General features: G+C 50.5%; 1 protein-coding gene across 4 annotated transcripts in view; it reads right to left on the bottom strand.

Annotated features, from left to right (window-relative positions):
• The window catches only part of PCSK6 (proprotein convertase subtilisin/kexin type 6), a 180,567-nt gene that overhangs the window by 75,109 nt on the left and 91,563 nt on the right, over positions 1-13,895 (bottom strand). For all 4 annotated transcript variants that reach the window (XM_032835983.1, XM_032835985.1, XM_032835987.1 and 1 more), the window contains 3 exons: positions 9,651-9,823; positions 4,337-4,549; positions 500-600 (listed from right to left, as the gene is read on the bottom strand). In XM_032835983.1, the coding sequence (XP_032691874.1) occupies positions 500-600; positions 4,337-4,549; positions 9,651-9,823 (487 nt within the window). The remainder of the gene's footprint in view (positions 1-499; positions 601-4,336; positions 4,550-9,650; positions 9,824-13,895) is intronic.

The following is a 13,895-nucleotide window of genomic DNA, read 5'->3' as shown; positions in this document are numbered from 1 at the left end:
CTGTTGTCCAAACCAGCCAGTCTGTAGTATTTTGTCATGGCAAACGTAGCTGACCGCTCCGGGAGCTGCTGTTTACTGGGTATAGGATTTCAGTTTGGGATGATGGAAATGTTCTATAGATGGGCGGTGGGGATGGCTACGCAAAGTGAATGTGCTTGAGGAAATGAACATTTAGAAAATAACTAAAATGGGGGGGCGCCTGGGTGGCTCAGTAGGTGAAGCACTTGCCTTGGCTCAGGTTATGATCTCAGGGTCCTGGGATGGAGCCCCAGGTTGGGCTCCCAGCTCAGCAGGAAGTCTGCCTCCCCCTTTCCCTCTGCCACTCTCCCCCCTCCTCCTCCTCCCGCCCCTGCTCCTGTGCACTCTCTCTCTCACATAGATAAATACAATCTTTTCCAAAAAATGGTTAAAATGGTCACCTTTAGGTTATGTGCATTTTACCATTAATAAAAACTTACGGAAAACAAAGGAGAAGAAGGGGAGGCAACTGGGAACTTACTTTGCTTCTAACGCCAAGGCGATGATGCCCGCCACCATGGGGGCCGAAACCGAGGTCCCGGTGTGGCCATCTGTGCAGCGCTGCCGCAGATCTGTGGTCACCTGCGTGACAAGGTGGCAAGAGGCAGAGTCAGCTCTCAGAAGATGTCAGAGGTCAGGAGGCTGCTGAGGATGCTGCACCTGGTTAGGTGTGGCCCCTAGTCCCAGGGACGGAAAAGGCACCACGCAGATGTAGCCCCGCAATTGAGGTTTCTGTCTGCTTCTCCCTGCTAGTCTGCTTTGCTCTCATACATAGAACAGGGACTGTGCCCACCCCCACACCAGGTAGTGAGCTAATCACAGGGTGGGGACAAGGAGATAAGGCAGAGGGCAGACAGGCAGTAGGAATTCATACAACCTCACCCCGTAGACCTGCGTGCTGAGACACAAAGGTAAGAGAAGGAAATGAAGAGGGGCCCTCCATAGCATAGTCCCCCAGTGAGACCACCTGCTGTAGTCCATGTTCACAACCTCCAACTCACCCCTGACATCAAGAACAGCTGGAAACACAGGCAGAGTTAAGGAGGATGCCCAGGGGGCCCAGAGACCATCCCTGCCTTTCTCCAGATCAGAGATCTGTCACAGAAGGTCACAGATCATTCTCTACCAGCACAGGTAGTTGACAGGGTCCCAAAGCACCCAGTTCCCTCTATAGCAGCAGATGAACCTGGAGTGTTTGTGACCTTCACAGGGCCTGCTGTATGGGGCAAGGAAGCTGGCCATTCCCCTTGGGAAGGCAAAGCTGACTGCAAACCAAGGGCGCTCGGCACACCTTCCTCGGAGGCACTGACTCTGAGCTGGGTGGCCTTATTGATTTGGGACCTCATTAGTGCCCAGCCTGATCTGTCCCTTCTCTTTGAAGGGACGCGGAGAAGCAGCACCGTGGAATCACCATGCGTGGGTTCAGCTGTGCCACGCCTACTGTGCTAGATGGGATTCTGGCTGTGAAGCCACTCCCCTGCACCCTGCAGGGGGCACGAACGACGTTAACCAGCCGACCTTAAATCAGCGAGAATATCCTGGATTGTCCAGCAGGCCTGATATCATCGCCAGTCCCTGAGAAGTGGAAGGAGGCAGAAAAGCGTGTCAGAGAGCCGAGGCAGAAGAGGGACCCAAACCATCTCCATGGCTTTGAAGAGGGAGAGAGGAGAATGTAAGCCAAAGAACGTGGGCGGCCCGAAGGCGCTGAGAACAGCCTTGCACAGACAGCCCGCAAGGAAACAGGAGCTCAGTCCTGTAACCACAAGGAACTAAGTCTGCCAACAACCTGAATGAGCACAGAATAAATTCTCCAGTAGCACCTCTAGAAAGGAACACGGCCTGGCCGGCACGTGGATTTCAGCCTCAGGAGGCTCAGAACAGAGACACAGGCCTCCTGCTTGCCCTGCTGACCAATTCTGAGATAGTAACTCTGTACTCTCTGAAGCTGCTACGTTTGGGATAATTTGTTACGAGAGCAAGAGGAAACAGATCCCCCCCAGCAAAAGCAAGTCTCCAGGAGCCGATCTGCATGACCCTGGGAATGAATTCTCAATCCAGACCCTCTTCCCAATGGAGCATCTTCCTGGATCGCATCCCGGCTGGGCTGACAAACATCCAGAGACAGGATCCAGCCTGTCTCACGCACACCCAGAAGACTGGACAGAAGCTGTGGCGGAGACCAGCCTCCTCCTCCCCAAGAAGGCATCCTGATGTTAGGAAGGGCTGCTGAGGGCGGGGAAGTCCGGACAAGGATGCAACCTCTGACCCCAGGAACCTCCCTGGCAAATCGGCGTAGTGTGCGACCTTCCCAAGGCTTCTGGTGAAGGTCCCAACCGGTGCCTGAAACTTACTCACATTCAGTAAATGGTGGCCAGAGAGGGAAACTGAGGCTTTCTGGGGAGGAGGCCACGCTGCCAAGAGCAGGGGAGGTCCCTGGCTGGCTCTCCAGCCTCTGAGAGAGGGCTGCTGGGGAGTGAGCAGAGGGGTCCCCGTGAGAGGAGGGGACGGCTCAGCAAAGGTGGGAAGTCCCCGCTTCCTGAGACCAAACGTCACACAGGCAACTCTGCTCGAGTTCAGTGAATGGAAGAAAGAGCCAGAGAATGAATGAGAGGAGTACTGCCTCTCCTCTGCTAGGCTTACTCCTTTTATTAGAAGTCATGTGTGAGCTCCCCGCAATCCCTCCCTCCAGGCGAACACAGGCTCGGCTGTCACCCGACAGAGAGGAACAGAGAGTACCGGGTGGGACAGAGCCTTGCTTTCTAGCTGACACCGGCCTAAACCGCACAGACGACAAGCTGCCAACCATCCAGAGAAGTCTGTCCCCTTGTAGGTTCGCTTGGAGGACTCAGAGCAAAAACTCGACTCTAACTGAAAACAACAACCATAACAGCAACCAAAAACAAACAAAACCCAACAAAAATGCCATCCATACTCTCAGAGAGGCAGCCCAGCCCAGGAACTATAACTAAGTGATCTTCTCTTTTATCCTCCTCTTAAGTACACCTTTCTGACTGTATGTTATTGCTCAGAGAAGAGATTTTAAAAAAGAAAGAAAGAAAGAAAAAAGAACTAAGGCATTTTGTACCCAAGGTGTGTGCACACACAGTGTGATTAATTAAGCAAATAAAGTTGCAAGCCCTGCTCCCAGGAATGGGAGACGCAGCCGTCCCAGCACAAAGCCTTTGGTACAAAGTGTTCAATGACACAACCTTTGCTTCCTATGCCTCCAGCCAGCAGGCATGTTTAACGAGACTCCAGCAAGCCCGTGTTCCAATGAGCTAGATTCCTAAATGAACAGGACACCGTTCAGAATCTCGGCTGCCTGTCCCAGGGGCACGTGCTTCAGTAGAAAAGGAAAATAAATGAATACCTTCCTTAACTAGCCCAGGCCACGGCCGGGCTGGTGGCCCAGCAGTGGTAGAGCTGACCTTTCAGTCAGTATAGTGCAAAGCAGGCAACAGGGAGCCCGTCTGCACCCGCCGAAAAAAATGCAAAACATAAATTTGCAAATAATTTCTAGAGATGTGGCTCAGTGGCAGGAGAAATAAAAAGACGCCTCATGAGCTTGCTTTAAAATTAAACCATGTCTGGCCAGCTCCATGGTCTCAATTTTTTAAACATCTCAAAACCAACTTAATGACTGTGCATTTGAATTCTGCATGAATTTCGGCTCAAGATCCTCCCCCTCTTTGCTTTCCTTAACGTAGGAAAGCCTGTGGGGAAGGGAGAAAGCACACATTCCACCCATATGCTGAAAGAAAACAGTCCCTTTTTTTAAGAGAGAAATCTCCCTGGTGTTCTTCGAAGGGAATGGAACAGACGGAAACCACGGCTCTATCCAAAGTGTGCGGGGAAAGTCCCTTTGTTGGGGGAAAGAAGTGCGGGGAAGGAGACTTGGATTTCTAAAAGGCTTCAGTATAAAACCAAGACTTTCTCTCACTGCATCTGGCACGTTGAAACTGAACCAGTCAGCTGGATCCTAAGCGATGTGACCACAGAAATTTAGAGAGCTAAAAGGAGGCACGGCGCTGAGAAGGCACCCCATTCTTAAATGCTATTTTTGGATCCCGAAAGCCAAGAGAGGCTTTTAATTGGTGTTTTGTACCAAAATTAGAAAGGCAGGGTCTGTGGGTGGCAGCCAACGGGCTGGGGTTTCCCTCAAGGCACAACCCGTTCCCCGATGGGTGAGGTCAGTACTCGGGAACCCGGCACAGATGGGCCTCAAGCCGGCTTCTCTTTTTGGGAGGAGGGAAAGCAGCTTGCCCCCAGAGGGCCAAAAGCATGCGTCTAGGCTGTCCACCTGGCCGGGAGAACTCACGATTTTCCGCTCGTAGAACGCGCCGCTGCTGTAGGTAGTGGCAAGTGTGGACGCGCACTCCTCCAGGTACCACGGCTTGTACCCGTTCTCGGTGGTGCTGCTCACGGAGACGGTATAGATGCTGTTGGTGTAGCCGTCACAGGAGCAGTGGTCCCCCTCTCTCCCGCCATTCCCGGACGCCCACACGAAGATGGAGCCCAGGCCCTGCCGACCCTACAGGGGAAGAAGGAGAACAGGGCATCGGCCCCGGGCAGCCAGAACCTGGTGGGTTGGATCTCGAGCCCACCCGGAGTCCTTCCTTCTGAATGTCCCTCCCAAGGGTCTGAGAAGGGTGTGTTCAGACTGTATGGAGGCCACGTGGTTCTGTGGGCTCTTGGTTCGTTTTCATAGAGCACTCACGCCTGCGGCGACCGCCTTCCAACAGCAGAATCCCAGGATCACACTGAGGACATGGCCCGGAAAGCCCTCTCTGCTCATTAGGGGAAAATCAAGCTCCCCCCTCACCCCCCAAAAGGAGCTGTTCTAACTCTGGATCCATGTCTGGTTTCCATCATTATGACCTCTTGTCACAAAGAGTGAGCAGTGCCATAGGAATTACTGAGATGAAAGTTGATGGCTGAATTTACAACATTAATTTTTTGAGATCATAAGAGCCAGTCCTGTGGGGAATGAAAGAGCTGGTCTTGTGGGGCAGAGGACAGATGCTCCTGAAAACCCAATGGAAGAAGCACATCTTAGAGAACAAGCTGGTTTTTGCAAAGTGGGGGTGGGACCGTGAATTCTGGGTGAAGACTGGACAGGTGAAAAAGGTCATGATCCAGGATGATGGCCGTGGCCGCCGGAGGCCATCCTATGAGAGCTCCCCAAGGTGTCGGCCACGGGTACCCGTTAAAGCAGTCAGGTGTGGTGCCTGGGTGGCTCTGTTGTTTGAAAGCCTGCCTTCGGCTCAGGTCATGATCCTGGGGTCCTGGGATCAAGCCCCACGTCGGGCAACCTGCTCAGCAGGGAGTCTGCTTCTCCCTCTGCCCGCCCCCTGCTCATGCTCTCTCTCTCTCTCTCTCAATCAAATAAATAAATAAGTTATTAAAAAAATAAAGTGGTCAGATGGTCAACACAATCAAAGCCAGAGGCTTCACTGTGTGTAGGTTTTCATTTTTCCAAACATACACATGAAAGCAAGTCTTTGAAAGACAGTGGCAGTCAGGGTCAGTTCCTGTAGCTCTGCTTCATCCCACACCCACAGAATCAGTGACTTTTGACTCAACCAAGTGCTCACCCCAGTCCCAAACACTAGTAAAGATGAACCACTCCCAGAGGGACCTGACCCATTCTGTCTGAGTGGCTAGACCTGCTGGTGATGCCCAGCCAGCCCCAGAGAGCAGCGCCAACACCCATCGCCACGAAACCCAACCCATGGGGCTGGTGACTTTAGTATCCTTGCCAAGGACCCTCCTTTCCAAACACGTGGGAGAAAAATGATACTCATGCTCAAGAACTAGCCAACTTAAAGAAAACTTGCAACAAAATTCTGCAGTCCCATGGAGTCCAACAGAAGCCTTGCTGTTGACTTGGATAGCGTTACACTCACCCAGGGTTCGAGTCCACCCTGGGCTCTGCGGACCCACCTGCTTGGAAAGCCCCATGACTCTCTGCTTAGTAGAGAGTAGCCCAACTGGACGACAGTCTCTTGCTCTTTTGTGAGCATTTGTCATGACTCTGACCTTTCCTCCAGTTTCTAACCTGAGGCTCTCGAAAGAACCCACGGGAGGTCCCTCGCGTTCACCCAGTCCTGCTGCTCAAGGCTGCCTCACTCGCTCGGCTTTGCACGTCTCCCAGGTGGACCTGTCCGCGTGGCCAAGAGCTCCACAGAAAGGTTACTCACATTTAGCCAAAAAAGGTCAACCTTCTGGAAGAAAGGCACTAAGTACTGTGGAAATGTGGTGTGTCTGTGCATATAATTACCTATAGGGAGAGATTAATTGGAAGCTAGTTCAAAGAAACTAAAATCAAAATGGCAAGGTATTTAACCCATGAGAGCCCATCTTTCGTCCATGAGAACCATCTCTAGGACGCTCCCTACCCCATTCCAAATTACTGATGAAAGGCTGTCATTTTGCAAAGTGGAGGCTACAACCTTATTATTCCGGCGCACAGAGAATGCCCCCAGACAGCACTCCTCATACATGAGTGTGCACACAGGTCACTGGGGGTCTTGCTATACGACAGACTCAGACTTGGTAGGTCTAGGGGAGGGTGCCCCGAGATTCTGCATTTCTAATGAGCTTCCAGGTGATGCCTGCATGGCTGCTTCTAGACCCCACTCTGAGAAACAAGGGTCCAAAATGCCAAAGGTACCCATCTTCCACCTTACACTGCACAGTTACTCCTAGACCAATCCATTTTCTAAGGTGTCAAGGCATCAAACCCCTGTCTCTCCCTCCCTCGAAGTTTCCTGAGGAGGATGTGAGACTGAGGTGGAGGAAACACCCAGATCTGAGGGGTGAAGACAGCATTTTAGCTGTCTCTGAGGATTGTATTTTCACTTCCCAGCTCTTGGAAGCCAAGGGACGGAAGCTATAGGGCAACAGTTCACCCTAACCGTGAATTTGTGTTTCTGTTCAGGGAAAGTCACAACCTCAACCCAGTCCAAACCTATTTCAGTACCTCCCCTGGCAAGTGAAGGGTTCAGCTGTGAACTCCAAAGCACTGTGCCTGAGGACTTGCAAATGGCCAGCGTCTGGACAAGGACAGTGTTCCTAGCCTCATCAGTGTTGCCTTTCCCCTTTGGGATGACCAGCCATGTGAGGGGTAAGGCTTCCTGAGGACTGACATCAGGCACATCTCTACATGAAATGGTGGTCTCCAAAGTCTCCTACCATCAAACCCCCTCATGTACCAGAGATGAAGTCAGATGTGACAGAAAAGACTGTAGCTGATAAACGGGGCATCGAGGAAGAAAAACAGATGGGGGGGGCATGGTCTGGTTTGAGATCATCAACTTTCAGGAGGATTTTCAGTGACAACTTCAGACAGCTACAATTTAAGGCTCCCTATATGACATATTTTACTTCAGAATGACTGGGGGGAAAATGGAATGGCTGCAGTTATTTCAAGAAACTGCGACAAGAATGATGGGGAGGCACATGGTGCCCTCTGAAACTTCTTCACTCCCCTGACAGCCCAATAACGCCGATGCTCTTCAGAATCCGGAATGCAAAGAGCCCTTCTCTGCAGCTCCGGACTTTCCAAAGTCCTGCACGGGTTCAGTTGACACAAAGTTAAGTGAAGTTGAGATACCCAGCAATAATTTGAAAACAATCATTGACCTCTCTAGGAAATGGGGGACCCTGTCCTGAGACCTCAGATCTTTCGAAATCACCTCACAGAATGACACACGTTCCGAGAATGACACACGAACAATTAACACCGTTCGGAGCAGTATCTTTCCCACAGAAAATGGATCTTTAATGGACAGCTTAAATTAAAGCTTAACTTTTAGGATGCCCTACTTGTCATCGAGAGTGAGATCCATGTGATCTAGTGGGTGGTAGGAGCCAAGCACCGGGAAGATAAGATAGTTTTACTTGGCAGTCCCTCGTAGGCAGCAGCTGACTTGGTCACGTCTGAACCTTTCAGCATCCCTGGGCCAGCACCTGGCACAGCCCAAGGCCTCAGCAGCCTGACAGAAAGCAGGCTTTGCATTTTCTTAGAGTCACGGGGGACAAAGGAAGCTGGGTGGTGTCCCAAGCAGGACCATGAGGTCAAATGTGAGGTTGGGGACATGCAAAGAGACAAATACTCAGACCCCATAAAAAGGTCCTAGAAAATGACCAAACTCAATACATCCAGAAGAGCAATCAAGCCCTATTATTTAGAAGAAAGAAAAAAGTGAAGAGAGTTTAAAAAAAAATTGCTCCTTTATGGGGTAGGACTAGGGGACGGGCATGGGGAGACAAAGAAAGGCTGCTTTTAATAGGATCCTCTGATAATATTTGATTTGTTCATTAACTACTTATTAATCACATTTTAATCATGGTGTAAGGGTTATAATAAAATGAAGACTTTTAAAAAAATGTTCTGAAGTATAATTAATAAAAGGAGGGGCACCTGCGTGGCTCAGTAGGTTAAAGCCTCTGCCTTCGGCTCAGGTCATGATCCCAGGGCCGTGGGATCAAGCCCCACATCCAGCTCTCTGCTCAGCAGGGAGCCTGCTTCCTCCTCTCTCTATCTGCCTCTGTGCCTACTTGTTATCCCTATCTGTCAAATAAATAAATAAAATCTTGAAAAAAAAAAAAGACATTAGGACTGAGAAACTAGGGATTTATTTTAAAAAATAATAATAATAATTAATAAAAGGAAACTGAATCCCCCACCCTCCCATTTGCAGCCCTACTGTCCTGCCTCCCATAAGAGAAGTCGGAAGTATGAATGCTGGCCCGGGGCATGCTAGGACTTCCTGCCCAACCCCCACCAGCATCACCAGGCCATACCTTGTACTCCGGGTTGGGCCTTGTTGGGCCACCCGGGGCCACCCGGACACTGACCGCAGCTCCATCTGTCTGTTCCAAGAAGCTGTCCTCGCCCGGAAATCTGCCTCACCAGCTGGCTTGTAAGAACTGGGTCATCTCCAGGTCCCTCTCGCCCTCCCCCTGCATGTTTGACTCCCAAGGATCCAGGACTAATGATCACAGAGTGACTGTGGGTGGGCCTCCTGGCCGGTGGAGACGCAGCCTGCCAGCCTCCTCTGCTTTCCCTCGGCTGGGTCAGCAGAGAAGCTGCACTAGGAAGTTTGTTCTGTTTGGTCCCTGCTGAGGCTCTACCCAAGACATCCTAAACATGTTAAACTGTGTGCTGGCAGGGAGGTCAACAAGGCCAAGACTTCCTATTTGGTGGCAGGGATGGCAGGTGGTGGGGGGGCCGAGGCCCAGGACATCCCTCCTACCTACACAAGGAATAGGCCAGGTAGTTAGACCAAGACACCTACTGCCCACCTGCCCACACCTCTCAGCTGGGGTGAATTGGGGGCTGTCAGGCTTCAACCACAGAGTCCTGGGCCTGGTGGGTGACCAGCAGGCACCTGCTGGAATGTCACTCCATGACAAGGTGAAGTCCTTCTGCTCTGGCTGGTAGACAGTCACTCCCCTGAGCCCCGAAATGACTTCTCCCTCACCCTGGTCATGGCACGGCAAGGCCTTCCTGGCCCCATTTTGGGGGACTCTGGCCTGTGTCACTCTAATTTTTAAATGTTAATTTTTTTTCTTAACTATTCTCCCCCACCCCGGCAAGATCCCCCGTAGCCCTAGATGACTCACACCTTTTTAATGCCATACTCGAAGGCCTGCTTAGCCAGCCGGCCAGGACCATCCACCGTCTTCCCGTCGTCGTCTGGCCCCCAGCTGGCGCTGTAAATGTCGATGTAGTTGGGTCTGATCCCCAGCGACTTGGCCTCAACGACATCGGTTACGTCGCCGTCCAGCATGCGGATGCCTGAAAGCACACAACGAGGGCCCGTGCATGCCCGCTCTGCACTTTTCAGGGCCGCACAGACCGTGACCTCAGGGCACAGGGGACCCCGCAACTGCCGGGGCACAGCCAGATAGTCCTACCCCTATGCCCCACCCAGCTCTGGAATCTTCCAGCTGCATTCTGGAAAACCTCTCTCCCCGTCCTGTGCTGGCTGGTGTAAAGGAACTCAAGTGACATCTGGGCCACGCTGCAGCGTCCCCAGCATGGGACAGCAGCACAGGAAACAGAACTGTTTGGAAAAGATAGGATTTAAACCGTTTCCTTGGTAGCACACTGTCACTCTGGTACTTAAAAGAGGAACATAATAGAATGATGACGATGATTATTTCTATAATAGAACTCTGGAGTCATTTTCAACTTTCCCTGCTGTCAACAGTTCATTTCTCTTTCTTCTTTCCTTCTTTCTTTCTTTCTTTTTTTTTTAATTACTCCCATCTCTGATTTGTAACTAGGAGCTTTTCACCTAGAAGCCGGAGCGGCACACCCTAGGGCTTCTTGTATCGCAGTGTGTGTTCAGGCTTTGTGTTTTCCAGAGGGGTCTTTAGGTGAGGGGAGGTACCCCTTCCTCAAGAGCACCCCAGAAAGACAGGGAGGGAGCCACGAGCCTCTCCCAGTGCCTGCGTCCTCGGCTCGGCTGGGGGGTCCCCACCCACCCCATGTCCAGGCTTTATCTCCATTCCTGATCACAGTCTACATCTAGCAGGTGTGGTGTCCCCAGGACCCACCCAGAGAGGGGTCCCAGTGATCCTGGCACATGGTGGGGAAACAGCGGTAATGACAGCCAACCAGCACCTCCTGCCTGGACAGTAGCAGATACATAAAGTCGGACCTCTCGGAGGGAGACTTAGAAAACTGGGGCCACCCGACCCCGGATCAGCACTCTGGGTGACTCTGCTCGGTCCCCACAGCCATCCAGCCTCAGAGGCCCCCAGGAGCCCCTCCTCCACCAGGCCCTGCCCCATGTGTGTGATGGTCGTGCCAATGAATTTGAAAAATCTTGAGCTATTTAAGACATAACAGAAAAGAGGACTTTTTCTGATTATAAGCGTCACATATTGCTCTCTGCAGAAAGTTTGGAAAATAGAGAAATCACTAGTGATAATATTTTGCTTATTTTCTTCCAGTACTTTTCTTTGGCCCCAACATGCACTTTCTCTCCAAGTTCTTTTTTTACCACAGAACTTCATACACAACATTTTCCTGCACCATTTAAGACTCTTCTAAGACGCGATTGTAAATGGTTGCAGCTTCCCCTCCTGCGCACCCTGGCCGGGGCAGGGCTTCCTCTGAGGTTCGCCTCGCGAAGCAGAGGCCCCTTGCTCCCCAGCCTGGATTGGATCTGTTCATTCCACATCCCAGCACCTGCATCCACATACTGGCAGGCACACCAAAAATAGAATCTCTGAATACAACCGATTTTAAAAGAACCGTGACTTTTCCCCAGAATGAAAAGAGACGGTACAGGGCTCAGGCAGGAAGAACCACGGGACGGAGACTCTTTGAGGGGATGTCCTCCCCAGGGGCTCAGGGACAGATGTTTTATGTCAATTAAATCGTCCTGTCCCGCCCCTTTATACTGTTAACTGTGGAGACGCTCTGCTGTCACTTTTGATGGATGGCTGAGAGGCAGAGATCCCCCAGACATAAATTCTAAATGATACCCAATCTCTCAGCCAGTAACACACGGATTGTAGACGAACAACTGAAAGTAGTTTATGATTTGTCAGGGCGAGAGACTTCCTACCGACAGAGCACGTGAAGATGACTGAAATGTAATAAATTCTTCTACCCTATCGATTCATGCTGCCCAGATTTGAAAGTTCAGGTTGCCCTGAGGTGTTCTCCTTAACATCTGCCCAGTTGTGAGCGGAGAGAGAAAAGGTCAGGCCGGGTCCCTGGGAGGCTAACTAGGACAGTCGAGAGGGAAGGTACACCATCTTGGCCCTCCACTTGGGTGGGACACTACAAGCCAACTGGAAACGCCTGCTCCAAAAGTTTGGAAATCCCATACTCAAAATCCGTGTCAGAGAAATTTATAGCAAAACAACAGTAAAGATTGAGGACTGGAGTTCAATGACGGTGCTGAAAGCCATTCAGGAGGGTCAACCCAACAGGCACCGGTGGTGAGAGAGGGGGTGGTGCATGGAATCGTTGGAAGAACCATCATTCGGTGGCCAGAAGGCCTTAAAAATGAGAAGTAGAAATAAACTTTAACTCCAACCCTGTCTGTTCTATTTTCCAGCTTCCAATCTATTTCCTCTCCTCTCTTTACTACCTGTGATGGGCTGAATGCTTGTCCCAACCCCCAAATTCACATGTTTAAGCCTCAACCCCCAGTGTGATGAAGGCAGGAATTTTAGGAGGTCACTAGGTTTAGATAAGTCCTGAGGGTGCCCCTCCCCACATGGTGATGGGCTTAGCATCTGTTATTAGGAAGAGTCAGCAGAGAGCTCACTTCTGTCTCCTTCCACCGTGTGAGGACACAGAGAGGGTAGCCATCTTCCAGTACTTTTCTTTGGCTCCAGCATGCACTTTCTCTCCGAGCTCTTTTTTTTACCACAGAACTTCATACAGATCATTTCCCTGCACCATTTAAGTCTCTTCTAAGACGGGATTGTAAATGGTTGCAGCTTCCCCTCCCGCGCACCCTGGCCCGGGCAGCGCTTCCCCTCACAGTCTACCTCATGTCAACCAGGCTTCCATTTCCTGATGAAAGTTATAGAACCTAAAGAGGTGCCGGAAAAACTAAAAAAAAAAGTTGATTCAGGTCAAATGCCTAACAGTAAGCGCCCAACGTGCATGTTAGTGGCTAGTGTGAACCCATTGAGCCTCAGTTTCCCCATCTGTAAAAATGGGAGTAAAGACACTGAATTCCGGGACTGTTAACAATAACGAATTACTTTTTACCTTTATTTTCTTCTTTTTCTTTTTCTTTCTTTCTTTTTTAAGATTTTGTTTATTTATTTGACAGAGAGATCACAAGTAGGCAGAGAGACAGGTAGAGAGAGATGGGGAAGCAGGCTCCCCGCTGAGCAGAGAGCCTGATGTGGGGCTTGATCCCAGGACCCCGAGATCATGACCTGAGCCAAAGGCAGAAGCTTAACCCACTGAGGCGCCCCTTTACCTTTATTTTAAAAACATATACTTTTTGATATGTATGAAGGATCATATGTAACCAATGTTAGTGATAAAGCCTAAAAAAACGATTGACACCCATGAATCCTCCATCCATTCACTGCAAATATAAACATGACCCACCGGGGGTTCTACACACGCAGAGAAAATGGCTCAGGATTTTGGATGATTCATCTCACTGCCTTTAAAAAAACTAGCGTGTTAATACAACTGTATGCTTGCTTAAACTATACATCGCTAAGTTTGGTTTGTACCGGGAATGGATCTTCTGTTGGTTATACACATTAGAAATATCTTCTCCCAGTTGATGCCTTGTCTTTTCACTTTGCTGATGGTGCCTTTTGGTAGACAGAGATCCTTAATTTCAACTGAGTAAGAACAACTTCCCTTTGAAGACCAAGGGAGTTATAATGGGGGCCAAATTTGTCCGAGTTCACTGACATATCTTACGGGGGTCCTTTCTGCCTTTCAAAGGTGGGGTTGTCCCATCACTTGAGTGCATCTCCTCTTTTCTGATTTCTGGGTGGACAAGAGGAATCAGGGTGATGTGAAATGTTCTCCCTCTCCAGTCACTGGTCTGTCTCTGTGTCAGAGACAAGGGGCCCAGGTGCTTGCTCAGCCATCAGCCCAAAGATAGGGGCCATAACCAGTAAGGGACGTTAGCCATGGGGTGTGGCAAAGCTGAGGCCTCGGGCAAGATTAAGAGAGCTCATAGCAGGTAGGTAAGGGAATAGGGGTCACAGAGTCCTGGGGTGGGAATACTCAGCTCTAACCTTGGACCAGGATCTCAAACTCTCTGAGCCCTTGTCTTCCACGACATTTACCTGGCAGAGGAGTTAAGAGGATTCAATCTGTTGAGACCACAGCAGCTGGTGTTGTTGGAGAAATGGTGGCCTTG

This window comes from Lontra canadensis, unplaced genomic scaffold, assembly GCF_010015895.1.
Source record: "Lontra canadensis isolate GAN:19392208 unplaced genomic scaffold, GSC_riverotter_1.0 scaffold89, whole genome shotgun sequence".
NCBI classification, from domain to species: domain Eukaryota; kingdom Metazoa; phylum Chordata; class Mammalia; order Carnivora; family Mustelidae; genus Lontra; species Lontra canadensis.
This window is presented reverse-complemented; position numbering and strand designations above follow the sequence as displayed.